This window comes from Loxodonta africana, chromosome 6 (genome assembly GCF_030014295.1).
Source record: "Loxodonta africana isolate mLoxAfr1 chromosome 6, mLoxAfr1.hap2, whole genome shotgun sequence".
NCBI classification, from domain to species: domain Eukaryota; kingdom Metazoa; phylum Chordata; class Mammalia; order Proboscidea; family Elephantidae; genus Loxodonta; species Loxodonta africana.
In genome coordinates this window covers 63,441,146-63,461,768 of record NC_087347.1, presented here as the reverse complement: position 1 = coordinate 63,461,768, position 20,623 = coordinate 63,441,146, and the positions used below count along the sequence as shown (strand labels likewise).

General features: G+C 37.5%; 1 protein-coding gene and 1 non-coding gene across 4 annotated transcripts in view; both read left to right on the top strand.

The window, feature by feature from the left end:
• The window catches only part of DUSP19 (dual specificity phosphatase 19), a 33,841-nt gene extending 15,107 nt beyond the window's left edge, over window positions 1-18,734 (top strand). Inside the window, exon 4 of one of the 3 annotated variants that reach the window (XM_010602780.3) lies at window positions 14,736-18,734. In XM_010602780.3, coding sequence (XP_010601082.1) covers window positions 14,736-14,936 — 201 coding nt within the window. In that variant the 3' untranslated portion in view covers window positions 14,937-18,734. Of the gene's footprint in view, window positions 1-436; window positions 987-9,494; window positions 13,976-14,735 lie in introns of those variants that run through there. The other 2 variants (XM_064286921.1, XM_064286920.1) reach the window with 2 other exon arrangements.
• On the top strand, window positions 13,979-14,097 carry LOC111749486 (5S ribosomal RNA). The gene has a single exon (XR_002784621.1). It is a non-coding gene; the product is annotated as a 5S ribosomal RNA (ribosomal RNA).
• Window positions 18,735-20,623: the final 1,889 nt, after the last annotated feature.

Below are 20,623 nucleotides of genomic sequence, written 5' to 3'. Positions count from 1 at the left end.
ATGTCCTTCTCCAGGGATTGGTTCCTCCTGATAACATGTCCAAAGTGAGTGAGATGAAGTACCTCCATTCTTGCTTCTAAGGAGCATTCTGGCTGTACTTCTTCCAAGACAGATTTGTTTGTTCTGGCAGACCGTGGTATATTCAATATTCTTTGCCAACACTATAATTCAGATGCATCAATTTTTCTTTGGTCTTCCTTATTCATTGCCAGCTTTTGTATGCATATGAGGTGATTGAAAATACCATGGCTTGGGTCAGGTGCAACTTAGTCCTCAAATGGAGACTGCTCTACTCCTGTTAGTATATTTATGAAGATTAATATGCATTCATTTTAGTGAATGAGATAGGGATTGTGAATCTGTACAGTTTTGTTTTTTTTTTTTTTGACTTTGAGATAAATATTTCTACTGAAATGAATCTTTTTCTCCCCTACAGGCCCATTCTTTTCTTGATTGTGGTAAATATATAGGTAACAAAACATTTGCCATTTCTACAATCTTCACGTACAGTTCAGTGACATTAATTGTATTTGTCATGTGGTTCAACTATCACCATTAACTGTTCCAGAATTTTTCTATCACTCTTAACAGAAGTTCAATGTTCTATGCACCTTTAATGATAGAACTTTAGGATGGTCCAAAGACTAGGTATATATTGCTTTGTTGTTGTTGTTAGGTGCTGTCGAGTTGGTTCCAACTCATAGCAACCCTATGCACAACAGAACAAAACACTGCCTGGTCCTGAGCCATCCTTACAATCATTGTTATGCTTGAGCTCATTGTTGGAGCCACTGTGTCAGTCCACCTCGTTGAGGGCGTTCCTCTTTTCTGCTGACCCCGTACTCTGCCAAGCATGATGTCCTTCTCCAGGGACTGATCCCTCCTGACAACATGTCCAAAGTATGTAAGGTGCAGGCTTGCCATCCTTGCTTCTAAGGAGCGTTCTGATTGTACTTCTTTTAAGACAGATTTGTTCATTCTTTTGACAGTCCATGGTATATTCAATATTCCTTGCCAACACCACAATTCAAAGGCATCAACTCTTCTTAGGTCTTCCTTATTCATTGTCCAGCTTTCACATGCATATGATGTGATTGAAAATACCATGGCTTGGGTCAGGCGCACCTTAGTTTTCAGGGTGACATCTTTGCTCTTCAACACTTTGAAGAGGTCCTTTGCAGCAGATTTGCCCAATGCAGTGAGTCTTTTGATTTCTTGCCTGCTGCTTCCATGGCTGTTGATTGTGCCCAAGGAAAATGAAATCCTTGACAACTTCAATCTTTTCTCTGTTTATCATGATGTTGCTTATTTGTCCAGTTGTGAGGATTTTTGTTTTCTTTATGTTGAGGTGTAATCCATACTGAAGGCTGTGGTCTTTGATCTTCATTAGTAAGTGCTTCAAGTCCTCTTCACTTTCAGTAAGCAATGTTGTGTCATCTGCATAACGCAGGCTGTTAATAAGTCTTCCTCCAATCCTGATGCCCCGTTCTTCATATAGTCCAGCTTCTCATATGATTTGTTCAGCATACAGATTAAATAGGTGTGGTGAAAGAATACAACCCTGACGCACACCTTTCCTGACTTTAATCCAATCAGTATCCCCTTGTTCTGTCCGAACAACTGCCTCTTGATCTATGTAAAGGTTCCTCATGAGCACAATTAAGTGTTCTGGAATTTCCATTCTTCGCAGTGTTATCCATAGTTTGTTATAATCCACACAGTCAAATGCCTTTGCATAATCAATAAAACACAGGTAAACATCCTTCTGGTATTCTCTGCTTTCAGCCAGGATCCATCTGACATCAGCAATGATATCTCTGGTTCCACGTCCTCTTCTGAAACTGGCCTAAATTTCTGGCAGTTCCCTGTCGATATACTGCTGCAACCGTGTTTGAATGATCTTCAGCAGAATTTTGCTTGCGTGTGATATTAATGATATTGTTCTATAATTTCCACATTCGGTTGCATCACCTTTCTTGGGAATAGGCATAAATATGGATCTTTTCCAGTCAGTTGGCCAGGAAGCTATCTTCCATATTTCTTGGCATAGACGAGTGAGCACCTCCAGCACTGCATCTGTTTGTTGAAACATCTGAATTGATATTCCATCAATTCTGGAGCCTTGTTTTTCGCTAATGCCTTCAGAGCAGCTTGGACTTCTTCCTTCAGTACCATCGGTTCCTGATCATATGCCACCTCTTGAAATGGTTGAATATCAACTAATTCTTTTTGGTGTAATGACTCTGTATATTCCTTCCATCTTCTTTTGATGCTTCCTGCATCATTTAATATTTTCCCCACGGAATCCTTCACTATTGCAATTTGAGGCTTGAATTTTTTCTTCAGTTCTTTCAGCTTGAGAAATGCTGAGCGTGTTCTTCCCTTTTGGTTTTCCATCTCCAGCTCTTTGCACATGTCATTATAATACTTTGTTTTGTCTTCTCGAGAGACCCTTTGAAATCTTCCGTTCAGTTCTTTTACTTCATCAGTTCTTCCTTTTGCTTTAGCTACTTGATGCTCAAGATCAAGTTTCAGAATCTCCTCCGACATCCACCTTGGTCTCTTCTTTCTTTCCTGTCTTTTCAGTAACCTCTTGCTTTCTTCATGGATGATGTCCTTGATGTCATTCCACAGTTCTTCTGGTCTTCGGTCACTAGTGTTCAATGCATCAAATCTATTCTTGAGATGGTCTCTAAATTGAGGTGGGATATACTCAAGGTCGTATTTTGGCTCTCGTGGACTTGCTCTGATTTTCTTCAGTTTCAGCTTGAACTTGCATAAGAGCAATTGATGGTCTGTTCCGCAGTCGGCCCCTGGCCTTGTTCTGACTGATGATATTGAGCTTTTCCATCGTCTCTTTCCACAGATGTAGTGAATTTGATTTCTGTGTGTTCCGTCTGGCGAGGTCCATGTGTATAGTCACCGTTTATGTTGGTTAAAGAAGGTATTTGCAATGAAGAAGTCGTTAGTCTTCAAAATTCTATCATTCGACCTCCGGCATTGTTTCTGTTACCAAGGACATATTTTCCACCTACTGATCCTTCTTCTTTGTTTCCAACTTTCACATTCCAATCACCAGTAATTATCAATGCATCTTGATTGCGGGTTTGATGAATTTCAGACTGCAGCAACTGACAAAAATCTTCTATTTCTTCATCTTTGGCCCTAGTGGTTGGTGTGTAAATTTGAATACTAGTCGTATTAAGTGGTCTTCCTTGTAAAAAGGGTGTATGTATATTATCCTATCACTGACAGCGTTGTACTTCAGGATAGATCTTGAAACATTCTTTTTGACGATGAATGCAACACCATTCCTCTTCGAGTTGTCATTCCCAGCATAGTAGACTATATGATTGTCCGATTCAAAATGGCCAATACCAGTCCATTTCAGCTCACTAATGCCTAGGATATCGATGTTTATACGTTCCGTTTCATTTTTGATGATTTCCAATTGTCCTAGATTCATACTTTGTACATTCCAGGTTCCGATTATTAATGGATGTTTGCAGCTGTTTTTTCTCATTTTGAGTCATGCCACATCAGCAAATGAAGGTCCCGAAAGCTTTACTCCATCCACGTCATTAAGGTCGACTCTACTTTGAGGAGGCAGCTCTTCCCCAGTCATCTTTTGAGTGCCTTCCACCCTGGGGGGCTCATCTTCCAGTACTATACCAGGCAATGTTCTGCTGCTATTCATGATTTTTTTTTTCACTGGCTAATGCTTTTCAGAAGTAGACTGCCAGGTCCTTCTTCCTAGTCTGTCTTAGTCTGGAAGCTCAGCTGAAACCTGTCCTCTATGGGTGACCCTGCTGGTGTGTGAATACCAGTGGCATAGCTTCCAGCATCACAGCAACACACAGTCCCCCACAATATGACAAGCTGACAGACACGTGTGGGTATATTGCTTTACTAAGATTGTATGAAAATGGTGATCAAAAGCTGTCCACTGGCTCTCTGACTTTCGAAGACCAACAAACAATATAGCAGTTTAGTCTTGATATTGGATCAAAGTCAATACTCTCACAGGCAGGGCTCTTACACTATTTTCCATAATTATACCTTGAAATGGTATAATTTTAGTTAGTATATAATTCTTAGAAAATTTATATGAGATACACAGATGGGAAAATAGAAGCACTTACAAAGTGAAGAAGTCATTTTTGCAGAGAGAAGTAACAATGACAATCACGATTAGAATTTAGAATTCCCTTTCTTCCCTCCCTCTCTTTCTCTGTTTTTCTTCCTTTCTTTTATTCAGTAATATTTATTGAGTTCTTTATGTGTTCAGCACTGTTGCATTGCTTTCCTACTAGGTTACCTAAAAAATATAAAATGATTCAACTGTATATTCACCAACTTTATTCAATAGCAGATATTTTGGTGGAAGTAAAGGAACAGGTTTTCATATTCAAAGCCTAATACTGACCACTCCATTCTCTTGTGAAAATGTAGGCTCTAGCTTGCAGCATTTCATTTTGCCAGTTAATAGTGTTAAAAAATAAAAATGATGGTGTTTCTGTATTAGCTGCTTACATAAGAAGATGTAGATTATGCCTTAGACGGTAAAGTGTACATGTTGCAAGTAAAAAGTGGAGAGATAATAGTAACTGGAAAGAAGACCAATAAATGAAGTATTCCAATAAGCTCTTTTTTTTTCATTGAGCTTCAAGTGAACGTTTACAAATCAAGTCAGACTGTCACATATAAGTTTATATACACCTTACTCCGTACTCCCACTTGCTCTCCCCCTAATGAGTCAGCCCTTCCAGTCTCTCCTTTCGTGACAATTTTGCCAGCTTCTAACTCTCTCTATCCTCCCATCCCCCCTCCAGACAGGAGATGCCAACACAGTCTCAAGTGTCCACCTGATATAAATAGCTCACTCTACATCAGCATCTCTCTCCTACCCACTGTCCAGTCCCTTTCATGTCTGATGAGTTGTCTTAGGGAATGGTTCCTGTCCTGGGCCAACAGAAGATTTGGGGACCATGACCATCGGGATTCCTCTAGTCTCAGACCATTAAGTATGGTCTTTTTTTTTTTTTAATAATTTTTATTGAGCTTTAAGTGAACGTTTACAAATCAAGTCAGTCTGTCACGTATAAGCTTATATACACCTTACTCCATACTCCCACTTACTCTCACCCTAATGAGTCAGCCCTTCCGGTCTCTCCTTTCGTAACAATTTTGCCAGTTTCTAACCCTCTCTACCCTCCCATCTCCCCTCCAGACAGGAGATGCCAACACAGTCTCAAGTGTCCACCTGATACAAGTAGCTCACTCTTCATCAACATCTCTCTCCAACCCATTGTCCAGTCCCTTACATGTCTGATGAGTTGTCTTCGGGAATGGTTCCTGTCCTAGGCCAACAGAAGGTTTGGGGGCCATGACCGCCGGGATTCCTCTAGTCTCAGTCAGAACATTAAGTATGGTCTTTTTGTGAGAATTTGGGGTCTGCATCCCACTGATCTCCTGCTCCCTCAGGGGTTCTCTGTTGTGCTCCCTGTCAGGGCAGTCATCGGTTGTGGCCGGGCACCATCTAGTTCTTCTGGTGTCAGGATGATGTAGGTTTCCGGTTCATGTGGCCCTTTCTGTCTCTTGGGCTCTTAGTTATTGTGTGACCTTGCTGTTCTTCATTCTCGTTTGATCCAGGTGGGTTGAGACCAATTGATGCATCTTAGATGGCCACTTGTTAGCATTTAAGGCCCCAGATGCCACATTTCAAAGTGGGATGCAGAATGTTTTCATAATAGAATTATTTTGCCAATTGACTTAGAAGTCCCCTTAAACCATGGTCCCCAAACCCCCGCCCCTACTCCGCTGACCTTTGAAGCATTCAGTTTATCCCAGAAACTTCTTTGCTTTTGGTCCAGTCCAGTTGAGCTGACCTTCCATGTATTGAGTATTATCCTTCCCTTCACCTAAAGCAGTTGTTATCTACTAACTGATCAGTAAAAAACCCTCTCCCACCCTCCCTCCCTCCCCACCTCGTAACCACAAAAGTATGTGTTCTTCTCAGTTTTTACTATTTCTCAAGATCTTATAATAGTGGTCTTATACAATATTTGTCCTTTTGCCTCTGACTAATTTCGCTCAGCATAATGCCTTCCAGGTTCCTCCATGTTATGAAATGTTTCAGAGATTCGTCACTGTTCTTTATCGATGCGTAGTATTCCACTGTGTGAATATACCACAATTTATTTACCCATTCATCCGTTGATGGACACCTTGGTTGCTTCCAACTTTTTGCTATTGTAAACAGAGCTGCAATAAACATGGGTGTGCATATATCTGTTTGTATGAAGGCTCTTGTATCTCTAGGGTATATTCTGAGGAATGGGATTTCTGGGTTGTATGGTAGTTCTATTTCTAACTGTTTAAGATAACGCCAGATAGATTTCCAAAGTGGTTGTACCATTTTACATTCCCACCAGCAGTGTATGAGAGTTCCAATCTCTCCGCAGCCTCTCCAACATTTATTATTTTGTGTTTTTTGGATTAATGCCAGCCTTGCTGGTGTGAGATGGAATCTCATTGTAGTTTTAATTTGCATTTCTCTAATGGCTAATGATCGAGAGCATGTTCTCATGTGTCTGTTGGCTGCCTGAATATCTTCTTTAGTGAAATGTGTGTTCATATCCTTTGCCCACTTCTTGATTGGGTTGTTTGTCTTTTTGTGGTTGAGTTTTGACAGAATCATATAGATTTTAGAGATCAGGCACTGGTCGGAGATGTCATAGCTGAAAATTCTTTCCCAGTCTGTAGGTGGTCTTTTTAGTGTTTTGGTGAAGTCTTTAGATGAGCATAGGTGTTTGATTTTTAGGAGCTCCCAGTTATCTGGTTTCTCTTCGTCATTTTTCGTAATGTTTTGTATTCTGTTTATGCCTTGTATTAGGGCTCCTAAGGTTGTCCCTATTTTTTGTTCCATGATCTTTATCGTTTTAGTCTTTATGTTTAGGTCTTTGATCCACTTGGAGTTAGTTTTTGTGCATGGTGTGAGGTATGGGTCCTGTTTCATTTTTTTGCAAATGGATATCCAGTTATGCCAGCACCATTTGTTAAAAAGGCTATCTTTTCCCCAGTTAATTGACACTGGGCCTTTGTCAAATATCAGCTGCTCATATGTGGATGGATTTATATCTGGGTTCTCAATTCTGTTCCATTGGTCTGTGTGTCTGTTGTTGTACCAGTACCAGGCTGTTTTGACTACTGTGGCTGTATAATAGGTTCTGAAATCAGGTAGAGTGAGGCCTCCCACTTTCTTCTTCTTTTTCAGTAATGCTTTGCTTATCCGAGGCTTCTTTCCCTTCCATATGAAGTTGGTGATTTGTTTCTCTATCACATTAAAAAATGACATTGGAATTTGGACCGGAAGTGCATTGTATGTATAGATGGCTTTTGGTAGAATAGACATTTTTACTATGTTAAGTCTTCCTATCCATGAGCAAGGTATGTTTTTCCACTTAAGTATGTCCTTTTGAATTTCTTGTAGTAGTGCTTTGTAGTTTTCTTTGTATAGGTCTTTTACATCTTTGGTAAGATTTATTCCTAAGTATTTTATCTTCTTGGGGGCTACTGTGAATGGTATTGATTTGGTTATTTCCTCTTTGATGTTCTTTTTGTTGATGTAGAGGAATCCAAGTGATTTTTGTATGTTTATCTTATAACCTGAGACTCTGCCAAACTCTTCTATTAGTTTCAGTAGTTTTCTGGAGGATTCCTTAGGGTTTTCTGTGTATAAGATCACGTCATCTGCAAATAGAGATAATTTTACTTCCTCCTTGCCAATCTGGCTGCCCTTTATTTCTTTGTCTAGCCTAATTGCTCTGGCTAGGACTTCTAGCACAATGTTGAATAAGAGCGGTGATAAAGGGCATCCTTGTCTGGTTCCCGTTCTCAAGGGAAATTCTTTCAGGCTCTCTCCATTTAGAGTGATGTTGGCTGTTGGCTTTGTATAGATGCCCGTTATTATGTTAAGGAATTTTCCTTCAATTCCTATTTTGGTGAGAGTTGTTATCATGAATGGGTGTTGGACTTTGTGAAATGCCTTTTCTGCATCAATTGATAAGATCATGTGGTTTTTGTCTTTTATTTTATTTATATGGTGGATTACATTAATGGTTTTTCTAATATTAAACCAGCCTTGCATACCTGGTATAAATCCCACTTGGTCGGGGTGAATTATTGTTTTGATATGTTGTTGAATTCTATTGGCTAGAATTTTGTGGAGGATTTTTGCGTCTATGTTCATGAGGGATATAGGTCTCTAATTTTCTTTTTTTGTGATGTCTTTACCTGGTTTTGGTATCAGGGAGATGGTGGCTTCATAGAATGAGTTAGGTAGTATTCCATCATTTTCTATGCTTTGAAATACCTTTAGTAGTAGTGGTGTTAACTCTTCTCTGAAAGTTTGGTAGAACTCTGCAGTATAGCCATCCGGGCCAGGGCTTTTTTTTGTTGGGAGTTTTTTGATTACCGTTTCAATCTCTTTTTTTGTTATGGGTCTATTTAGTTGTTCTACTTCTGATTGTGTTAGTTTAGGTAGGTAGTGTTTTCCAGGAATTCATCCATTTCTTCTAAGTTTGCAAATTTGTTAGAGTACAGTTTTTTGTAATAATCTGATATGATTCTTTTAATTTCAGTTGGGTCTGTTGTGATGTGGCCCTTCTCGTTTCTTATTCGGGTTATTTGTTTCCTTTCCTGTATTTCTTTAGTTAGTCTGGACAATTGTTTATCAATTTTGTTAATTTTTTCGAAGAACCAGCTTTTGGCTTTGTTAATTCTTTCAATTGTTTTTCTGTTCTCTAATTCATTTAGTTCAGCTCTAATTTTTATTATTTGTTTTCTTCTGGTGCCTGATGGATTCTTTTGTTGCTCACTTTCTATTTGTTCAAGTTGTAGGGACATTCTCTGATTTTGGCTCTTCTTTTTGTATATGTGCATTTATCGATATAATCCAATAAGCTCTTTTATTGTTATTATTATTAAATAAGAAAGTATGCCTTAATTTGGGCCAAGAGTTAATGAAAATCTATCTTAGCTTAGATTTCTTAAAAAACAGAGCCTGAGACAAGGATTAAGAGCTGATGATGAATTTGAGAGGTGCAGTCCGTAGGTAATGAGAGTGAGAGAAATGGGAAGTGATTCAGGGAAGAGTGAGAAGCAGTACAAGGTGATATGTTTACCCAGCTGAGCACAACTTCACAATGAGCTGACAGAGAAACAGCTGGTCATTTAGCAGGTACTCTTGCTGTACCACCCCAAGATATCTCCAGATAAATAAAAAGAAACTACTACTATACCTGAACATAGACTTTGGAAGGGAAAAAAGAAAGGGAATTTAACTCCTGGCTTTCTGTCAGCTCTTGTTTCCCATTGGTCAGTTTACTTGTGGGGAGATAACTAACCTCATATTTCCAGGTTGTGACATTCTGCTCCTCTAGCAGCCACTTGGGAGCCAACTGCAATGTTCTGTAGTTTAACTTTTCATTCAGGTTCAGAAGCAGCAAGAGAACTCAGGGTGTGCCTCTCTGTGCTGGAGCTGCCACGTGGGAAGAGCCAGGCCTTCCCAGGCAAGCAAAACTGAATGGGCCTAAGAGAGTCGGTTGGCTGCAGAAGCGGTGGCTGAGGTAGAACAAGATGAGAGTCCATGAGATGATGGCACCAAGAGAATCTGAGGAAGTGCATAAAATGTGTTTACAAAAGATGTATTAAAATTACACAATATTTTCTAATTTCTCAAGTGTTATGTTTTATATCGGCATCCTAAGATCAACCAATATTTCCTCACCTTGAAAACTCTGTTATTTACATTAATACCTATTTAGTTTTAGCAATAGAATTCTTTAATTTTCTTCATTGATTTCTAGAAGAGGTGTCTTCATGACTTTGTTGTTTGTACAAGTATTGCTGAATCTCAGTTGCTCAGTGAATTGCTTATTTCAGAACTACCTTCCTAAATTTCAGTTTATTGTTTTCATCTTTTTACATATAGCTGTCAAATAGGAGGAAACCCTGATGGCATAGTGGTTAAGTGCTACGGCTGCTAACCAAAGGGTTGGCAGTTTGAATCCACCAGGCACTCCTTTGAAACTCTATGGGGCAGTTCTACTCTGTCCTATAGGGTCGCTATGAGTTGGAATCGACTTGATGGCACTGGGTTTGGTTTTTTGGTTTTGGTCAAATAGGAAGATTTCCATTTTCCCATGTCTTTCCTCATTTCTGTTCTGTACCTAAAAAACCCTCTTTGTTTGCTTTCTCCATCCTTCTACTAGCTCTACCTCATACATCATCTTGTCAGGTTTATGTCTGAAGGGATATAAATGCACATGAGAGAAAAGTAGGGATGGTAACCTCTAGAGCCTCATTCTTTTGGGAATGAAAACTTACTTGGCCCCTCTTTCTAGAGGAAAAATGTTTTGTCTGTTAGCATGGGAACGTGTATTTGATATTCCATGTTTACTTTATTATTTACTTTATAAGGTGTGATTTAAAAATTTTCTCCAAGTTCATTGCAGAAAAATTGGAAAATATAGATAAGTAAAAATTAAGATTACACCTATTCCCACCAGCTAGACATAACCACTGTTAGTGTTTTGATATATTTTCCAGACCCTTATTACTTATTCATTTGTTTGTATATATAATACAATATATGTATATATTTAATAAAGCATTGTTGTTAGGTGCCGTCGAGTCGGTTCCGACTCATAGCGACCCTGTGCACAACAGAACGAAACACTGCCCAGTCCTGAGCCATCCTTACAATTGTTGCTATGCTAGAGTTCATTGTTGCAGCCACTGTGTCAATCCACCTCGTTGAGGGTCTTCTTCTTCTCTGCTGACGCTGTACTCTGCCAAGCATGATGTCCTTCTCCAGGGACCGATCCCTCCTGACAACATGTCCAAAGTATGTAAGACTCAGTCTTGCCATCCTTGCTTCTAAGGAGCGTTCTGGTTGTACTTCTTCTAAGACAGATTTGTTCGTTCTTTTGACAGTCCATGGTATATTCAATATTCTTCGCCAACACCACAATTCAAAGGTGTCAATTCTTCTTCAGTCTTCCTTATTTATTGTTCAGCTTTCACATGCATATGATGCGACTGAAAATACCATGGCTTGGATCAGGTGCACCTTAGTTTTCGGGGTGACATCTTTGCTCTTCGACACTTTCAAGAGGTCCTCTGCAGCAGATTTACCCAGTGCAATGCGTCTTTTGATTTCTTGACTGCTGCTTCCGTGGCTGTTGATTGTGGATCCAAGGAAAATGAAATACTTCACAACTTCAATCTTTTCCCCATCGTGATGTTGCTTATTGGTCCAGTTGGGAGGATTTTTGTTTTCTTTATTGTTGAGGTGCAATCCATACTGAAGGCTGTGGTCTTTGATCTTCATTAGTAAGTGCTTCAAGTCCTCTTCACTTTCAGCAAGCAAGGTTGTGTCATCTGCATAACGCAGGTTGTTAATGAGCCTTCCTCTAATCCTGATGCCCTGTTCTTCTTCATATAGTCCAGCTTCTCATATTATCTGCTCAGCACACAGATCGACTAGGTATGGTGAAAGAATACAACACTGACGCACACCTTTCCTGACTTTAAATCAATCAGTAACCTCTTGTTCTGTCCAAACAACTGCCTCTTGATCTATGTAAAGGTTCCTCATGAGCACAATTAAGTGTTCTGGAATTCCCATTCTTTGCAGTATTATCCATAGTTTGTTATGATCCACACTGTGGAATGCCTTTGCATAATCAATAAAACACAGGTAAACATCCTCCTGGTATTCTCTGCTTTCAGCCAGGATCCATCTGACATCAGCAATGATATTTAATAAAATAATATACAATTCATAGTCTTTTTTAGCATTTTCATACTTAGTAGTATCAAATCAATTTAAAATTCTGTTTAGTATTCTAGTAATGACCTATTATGAGACATATAAGCTGTTTCCAATTTTCATTCCATATAAGTAAAATTTCATCAGGGAAACATTGTGAGTCTAAATAAATACCTACATTCACCACCAAAGTTTTTAGAATTTTTTTTCCAGTTTACTCAGAAATGTTACTCACCACCGACTACTCTGGCGGGGATCATAGTGAAGAGTCCTGGACAGAGCTGGAGATAAATGTAGAACAAAATTCAAATCACACAAAAAAACAAACAAACAAGAGAGACCAGGCTTGCTGATCTGACAAAGACTGGAGAAACCCCAAGAGTGTAGCCCCCAGACACACTTTTAACTCAGTACTGAAGTCACTCCTGAGTTTTTACCCTTCAGCCAAAAATTAGATAGGTCTATAAGGCCAACAGTAACACACATGAGGGATATGCCCCATAGTTCAATCATGGGTACTAGACTAATGGTTACACCAGCCCGAAGGCAAAGACGAGAAGGCAGGGACAGGAAAACTGTACAAATGGAAACAGAGAACCTGGGGTGGAGAAGAAGAGAGCGTTGACACATCGCGGGGTTGGCAGCCAATGTCACAAAACAATTTGTGTAGTAACTGTTTAATGAGAAACTAATTTGCTATGTAAACTTTCACCTAAATCACAATAAAAAATAATAAAAATTACCACTGTTTTGTAGTTGCTATGTTAATACTACCCCCTGCTAGTGAGCATAGTCATGAGTGGACTATTCTGAGCTGTGCTGTTCAGTATGGTCTAGTTTGCTACCAGTCCTCAGCAAGATAAGGTGCTTGCACCCAGATATAAATCAAGACATTGTTTCATTCAAGAGATTCTGGCTACAAAAAAAAGTGTTAGAGGAACTAAATTGTATATTTAGTACATTGTTGATTTTCATTCCACAAGTTCCTCATGGACTGCTATCAGGCAACTTTCAGATCATATTATGCCCAGGTTTTACTGGGAAATTATGTGTAAGGATGAAGACCTGAATTTGGCTCAGTTAATCTGCCAACAAATATTAATTAGTTATTCTGAGAAGATGTGAGAGATTCACATTGCTACCCTCAAGAAACTCGTATTCTAGTTGAAAACTATTCTCAACAGCACAGGAACAAAGTAAAGTGGAAATACCATAATGTAACTACTACCCACTCCATAGCAAAATGATGACTTGAATTTTTGAGAGAATGCTTTCCTCTCAGAAATGCAGAACAAAATTCTCATAAAGTAGAAGTCTCATAGAATATTTTATTCTCATAAAAGTCAAAAGTTTCGCAAAAATATGCTATTGTTACAAAGTAAGAAAAGTTCCATATGTATACACTGAATATTTGTGTTTTGGTTTTCTTTTACAGAAAGTTAAAATTTGAAAGTGAGTAATAATATCTACAGGAAAATAAGTAATTCTTTTTGATACGAGGATTTTCAAAGCATTAACTAAATTTGTGTTAAGTATTTGGCTCTTGAAAAGAGATGCACGTTCAAATTTGTTAGATTTAGGGAAGGAATTTTGCAGCAGATGTATGAATCTGAGAAAAATGCTATCCAAAATGAAAATAATCCAGTATTGTTAATTTATGCTTTGGGTAGAGAGTTTTCAGCAGTACCTTTTTTTCCCCTTCCCTTGTTCCCAGCTCTCCTTTGTGTTGTACCAAGGGAAGAATCAGAAATGAAGTCACTAAAATACCTAATATGGTCGGGAGTGCTCACATTCGCTTCACTTAGATCACTAAAGTTTTTAAAAGCCTGAGATAGGCCAACGTGTATCAGCACTGTTCCATCAGATCTGTTGCATTCATTATTAATGCAATATTGCACCCATCAGCGTTGGTCTTGCACTGTCTCTTTTCACTTGTACAGTATCATTTGCAAGTTACCTGAAACGTTTTTCAGTTATTGACCTCATGCTTGTATCTGATTACCTTTTTCACTTCACATTGTTATTGTTACGTACTATTTGTGCCATCATTTTAGTACCTCAAAAGTTTAAATATTTTTTGAGTTATTTCCCTTTAGAACAAAATGTAACCAAGAGTAGAACATTTTTTCCTAGCTGATTCACGTCTATGGCCATACCACCCTGAACGCACCCAATCTCGTCTGAACTCGGAAGCTAAGCCGGGTCGGGCCTAGTTAGTACTTGGATGGGAGACTGCCTGGGAATACTGGGTGCTGTAGGTTTTATCATGGAAACCCTGGTGGCATAGTGGTTAAAAGCTAGCGCTGCTAACCAAAGAGCTGGCAGCTCGAATCTGCCAGACGCTCTTGGAAACTCTATGGGGCAGTTCTACTCTGCTCTATAGGGTCGCCGTAAGTCGGAATCGACTCGACGGCACTGGATTTGGTTTTGTTTTTAGTGACTGTTTTTTATATAGATTACCAAACCAGGACACTAGTTTTTTTTTTTTTTTTTTAGTAGGAACACTATGTACCTGGAATGGTTTGGCTTTCTGTTTAGTTTGTGATTACGGCTTTATTTACATTCCCATATATATTCCTTATTTATATACCTGTGACTATTAAGTTACTAGATGTTTATGTGTACTTAACTGCATTACTCTAGTTTAATAAAAGACACTTGTTTCAGAATTCCAAACGTATCAGGAAGGTATTTCAATCCTGGGAGGAAGGGTGTGGGAAGAGAGAGAACTTGACTGATTTTTTTGTTCATTGCTTGCATTGAATTGTATTTTGATATTCTAAGAAGAAATTTGCTGAATTTTTTTTATTTTAAAATTTAAGTAGTATGAGTATGCTCGATTGACCTCATAACCGTTCTCAAATGAATAATGAAGATTTTTGTTTCATTTTTATTGCAGGATGGAGTGGTTCTTGTTCATTGTAATGCAGGAGTTTCCAGAGCTGCTGCAGTTGTAATTGGCTTCCTGATGAATTCTGAAGAAATCTCATTTACCAGTGCCTTTTCCTTGGTTAAAAATGCAAGGCCTTCCATATGTCCAAATGCTGGCTTCATGGAGCAGCTTCGTACATATAAAGAGGGCGAAGAAAATAATAAGTGACAAAATACAAAAATTAGAAGATAACAGCAGTTCATGAGTTGCACTGAGCAGATGATGGATAACTAACTTCTCAGTTGGTAGCTATAGAGCTACCTTTTTCCTTCTTTTTGAAGCATAAACTTGTAAAAATTCCTATTGCTCTTGCTTTATTAAAAGATCTGGTGTATAAATCAATTTTTTAAATTATATTTTTCTTTGATGTTATATTGTCTGATTAAATGCTTCTTTACATCACTAAGGGAAAATGACAGTATATTAGCAATCATTGATTTCTGTAGAAGAAAAGGATTTAGATTTGAAATCTGTATTACAGCATGGAAAGAATAAATCAGTTGATGAAGTCTCTTTGACTTTTTCTATTCCAGCAACTGTTTTCGTGAAGGCAAAATTTGAAGTGCTACTTGATTTCCTATTTCAGAGGGAAGTAAATATCTTTGTGAAGAATCTTTTTCATGATTAAAATGAATAGCTTAAACCTCCCAAAAGAGATAACCTGAATCTGAAAGGTTACACAATATTTAAATAATGGTTGCAATCACAGAATGTTTGTCTTCTTACAAAAACGTATCCACTTTTCATTCTGATTTTTAAGTTTAATTCTATTTCCTGCATCCTCTCCTTTTTTTTTTTAATGTTCGTATAGATTCTCTCTCTTAGATAATTGTGAGCTTATGTCTCTCACATAATTTTGAGCTTATGTTTCTTTAATTAGGTGACCTAGTCTCTTACACTGTGTGATTCCACCCGCCCCCCCCCCCACACCCCGGATACCTTAACACCTGCTGGTGGGTCTCATGTTGTAATATTTTGTTCTCCTTGGATCTGTGAGAAAAGGTTTTATACTGAAAGATCATTTTTTAGGTGTCATATGTTCAATCAAACAGTTAAAATCATCTGTTTTCTAGTTCAGTATACTTCTCTACCAGAGAACTTTTTTTTTTAAGGAAGAAGAGTTTTGGCTCTGTAAGAAATTTTAATTGTTTAAACCAAAAACCAAACCCATGTCCACTAAGCTGATTTCAACTCATAGAGACCCTACAGGACAGAATAGAACTGCCCCATAGGGTTTCCAAGGATTTGCTGGTAGATTCAAATTGCTGACCTTTTGGTTAGCAGCCAAGCTCTTAACCACCGTGCCGCCAGGGCTCCAGTTAAGTGTTTACAAAAAAAAAACAAAACAACCAGTTGTTATCAAATTGATTCCGACTCACAGCAACCCTGTAGGACAGAGTAGAACTGCTCTGCCAATCTTTTTGGTTAGCAGCCATAGCTCTTAACCACAATGCCACCAGGGTTTTCAATTAAGTGTTTAAAAAACCAAACCAAACCCATTGCTGTGGGGTCAATTCCAACTCATAGCGACCCTATAGGTCAGAGTAGAACCGCCCCATAGAGTTTCCAAGGAGCGCTTGGTGGATTTGAACTGCTGACCTTTTTACAGGATGCAGCTGTAACACTTAACCGCTACGCCACCAGGTTTTCCAGTTAAGTGTTTAGGAAGCCTAAAACCATTTACAATTCCATCTTTGGCCAGAGACTTTGAATAGATTTTGTTTGTTTGTTTTAATGTCCCCATAGTGGCAAGACTGAACTCAGAATATTTTATGTTTTTTTAAAGATATGCTTTGAGTTTTTTAGAGGAAAGTATACTTTAAAAAGTTAGTTATAGTAACAGACAATATATTTACTAGCTTTCAAATAGCCTTTCATTACTTAGAAAATACCATCTAGATTTTATATAAAAAATTTTGAGTTCTTCTTACACACACGTTATATAGAGCAAGCATATTACACAGAAAGTTACAAAATGTACATTGAGCACATCTGTGCATTTTAGAAGGCGGATTTTCTTACGCCATCAGGAGCAAATAGTAGAAGTGATAAATGCAAGTTATGTTTTGAAATTGCTAATAGCCTGAAAAGATGCCATCGTACACAAAACTGTGAACACTTTGCTCCTCCTGAGAAGCAGCCTAAATATTATCAACCCATGGTGAACTGTTTCAGGCTGACCAAAACAGGCTAAATTCTCGTATTTCTGAGACTGAGATAAAATTTTATGTCTATGATCAGTATTACTGAAGGTTTGCTGGGTGAGCCTTCTCCATTCCTGCAATAGAATTCATTTAAATATATTTTGTTTTCCTAGATGCTATTTAGTTTCCAGCCATTCAATGTGACATGAAGCTTTGAATTGAACTTGCTCATAATGGATAGTATATTACTCATGTCTCTTGTTTGTATGCTTACTTTTTGCCTGTAGTGATCTGGTTATTATGCAAACACATATTTTTTATGTCTTCTTCAAAAGTGCTTTGAGCATCAGTTTTATTTTAATCTGAAGTGATAGTATTTTGCTGCACCTAAAATGGATCGATGAATGTAATTTAGTCTTTTAAAATAGGAATACTATGGAAGGCATTGATAGGTATATATTTAAAGAGTAGTATGTAAGGCATATACCATTTATTCTATACACAACATCCCATGGAAATAAGTTGCACTGTCATACCTATTTTTTAAAAGGAACTTTACTATTATGATCCTGTATCTCACATATTATGAAGTTAAAAAACACACAAACAAAATATAGGTCTGTTTTGAGGGAGGGTAAAAAAATATTCCAAGAAGTTTGTGCCTCTATTGTTAAATATAAAATTTTTACCATTTTTAAAGGGAAAGGGAAATGAAAATGTTGGTTTTTAACATTGAAAAGAAATAATAGAGTCTTCCCAGCAATCTGAAAAAGATGAATAGAAGAACAAAGTCATTGATCATATGATAAAATTCTATTTATTTTAGGTTAATAATTTTTAAATGTTTTATCAACTTGTTTTATGCTTTATTACAGTTGCTCAAATACATAGAATTTGAATTGAAAGCCCAAGACATAGATTTTTGGAACATTCAAGAAATATTTTTCTTAGATTTTTTTAGGCAAAATTTATATAATGTACTAACTCAAAGCCCAAGATATAGGAGGAAATTTACAATTCTTACTGCAATTTCACTTTTTCTTCCAATCTTTCCCTATCGAACATTGACTGAAATGTAGGAATATAGGATTTGGGAATTTGTGTGCATATGTGAACCTGGGAAATATACTTTGCTTCTGACTGATCTGTGGTGGTGGGAAAACTTTCTAAATATGGCAACGTGATTGTTAGTGACACAAATTTTCTAATATACATAGAAGGACTCTTCAAATGTAATTTCGTCAAATTTTTTTTTAATGTAGCAGGTGTTTTTCAGAGCATTGTCTTATAACCTTGTCCTTTGGATTAACTTAATAAATCAATACCTTTGTAAGTAGAACTACAGTACATTTTAAAATAACAAAAATGTAGCATGATAATTGATTTGGTTTTGCTAGGTGACTCTAAATATTTGATTTTTCTGCCTAAAGGATCTTGAATATATTGGTCCCCGTGTAGTTATTCAGTTATTTTAAACCTAAAGGTTTTGAAGTTTTATGTTCTTGCAATACATACAACTGCAATTACAGTCAACACATTTATAGTGTTTTTTCTATTAGTATATGTCTAAAAATAATTTATAGTTAAACTTTTCTATCTCAGATAAGGCTTTGACTTATTTATCTTGTATAAATATTTATAATGTACCTTGTATTATTTCTAGGTGCTGATATGTTTTATTAAATATAATAAAGAATATAATATTTCATCCTGTTAATGTCTTTATTTCTTTGAGGCTATTTGTTTTAAAAGATTTAACATTCATTTGCTGTCAAATTTTTGGTTAAAAATCCGTAGCCAAACACAAAATTATGTATTTTAGAGTATAAGTTATTTTAGGTCTGTGGAGATTTTTTACTGTAGCTACTTCAAGAAATAAAAGATCGGTTAATTGGCATTACTATGGATATATTGGAGCCTCCTTGGCAAAGTGGTTAAGAGCTTGGCTGCTAATCAAGATCTTGGCAGTTTGAATCCACCGGCTGCTCCTTGGAAACTCTATGGAGCAGTTCTACTCCATCCTATAGGGTCACTATGAGTCAGAATCAACTCACTGGCACACAACAGCATGGATATATTGGCCACAGAAATTTAAGGGACCATCCTAGTACTTTAAGTCAAGAGAATATGCTGAATTTCTCTCAGATTAAACTGCTAAATATTTTAACTATGAGTACATTCAGACATAATCTGGTGCCACCCCCAACCCCATGCACTCACATAACTTTTAGGCGCTTAAGTCAAGGTATGTACCCAGGGTTATCCTCAACAAAATTCTACTTCTCTAAATGAAGATATTATCAAATTAGGAAAGAGTTGATTTTTTATTGATTTTTCACTATCATTTTTCCCATGAGAAAAAATGTATGACTTTTGAACACTCTAGAATGTAGGCTTACCGATTTTTTAAAAAAAAATTCTTAGGAAAAACTCAAACATACATAAAATTATGGGGAATAGCATAATGAATTACCCATCAAATATTTTCAACTCGTCGTGGCTTTGCTTGCTTTAAAACACTCCCAGCCATCACCACTCCCCGTCAGCTTATTTTTAAGGCAAATCACAGATCTTTCTAAAATAAATCCCATTGTTTTTCAAAGCTGTCAATCTCACCTGCTATAAATTTCTGCAGGCTTTCAAATATCTGATTAAACCTATGTGATAGTCAAATAGATCAGGAAATAACATTACAGTTGAAATCTCTGTAAGCTTTGATGTTGATTTTTCGCTTCTAGCAGATGAAAAGAAACCATTAAATTGATTAAAACACAATCCAAGAGTCAGCTAAACTGATGTTTCTTTTGATGTTTGGCTGCCCCCTTTCTGCCAGTTGTTTACTGCAATGAAATGATGACAAAAAAATGCATAAATGTCCACATGCAATTGTTTATTTTAAAATTTATAAAGACATGATTTTGCCCACAATTATTTATAGAGGTGTCAGATAATACAAATAACACCCAATGGGTCTGTATTTTTTCTGATGGTGATCTCTACATCTTAAACACTTAAAACTCTTTTGGAGATCACTTGTCCTCAGGGCCATATGAAGTCATGGTTCCTCTGTGAGTTCTAGGTGACATCACAGTCTAGGTGAACTAACAGCCCGTGGCTACACCAGCTGCCAGAGGCTGAGACGATGAGAACAGAAGTCATAAGACACCCTCCCTTTGCTCTCCTTCCGAAGATGACAAACTCCATCCTATTACTAAAGTCTCACTGAAGGTGGATATCTTTTTCTCTTCACTTCAATTTTTAAATATTCTTTGTATTTTGTAGAATAGACTGACTGTGGACTTGTAGGAGCAACATGTTGAATTTATATTTTATACTTAAGTTGATGAGTATATGTCTTAGTCATTTAGCGTTGCTATAACAGAAATACCACAAGTGGATGGCTTTAACAAAGAGAAATTCATTCTCTCACGGTCTAGGAGGCTAGAAGTCTGAATTCAGGGTGCCAGCTCCAGGGGAAGACTTTCTCTTTCTGTGGGCTCTGAGGGAAGGTCCTTGTCATCAGTCTTCCTGGGTCCAGGAGCTTCTCAGCACAGGGGTCCAAAGGACACACTGTCCTCCTGGCTCTTGTTTCTTGGTGGTATGAGGTCCCCATTCTCTCTGCTTGGTCCTCCCTTTTATGTCTCAAAAGAGATTGGCTTAAAACACAACCCAGTGTTGTAGATTGAGGCCTGCCTCATTAACATAACTGCC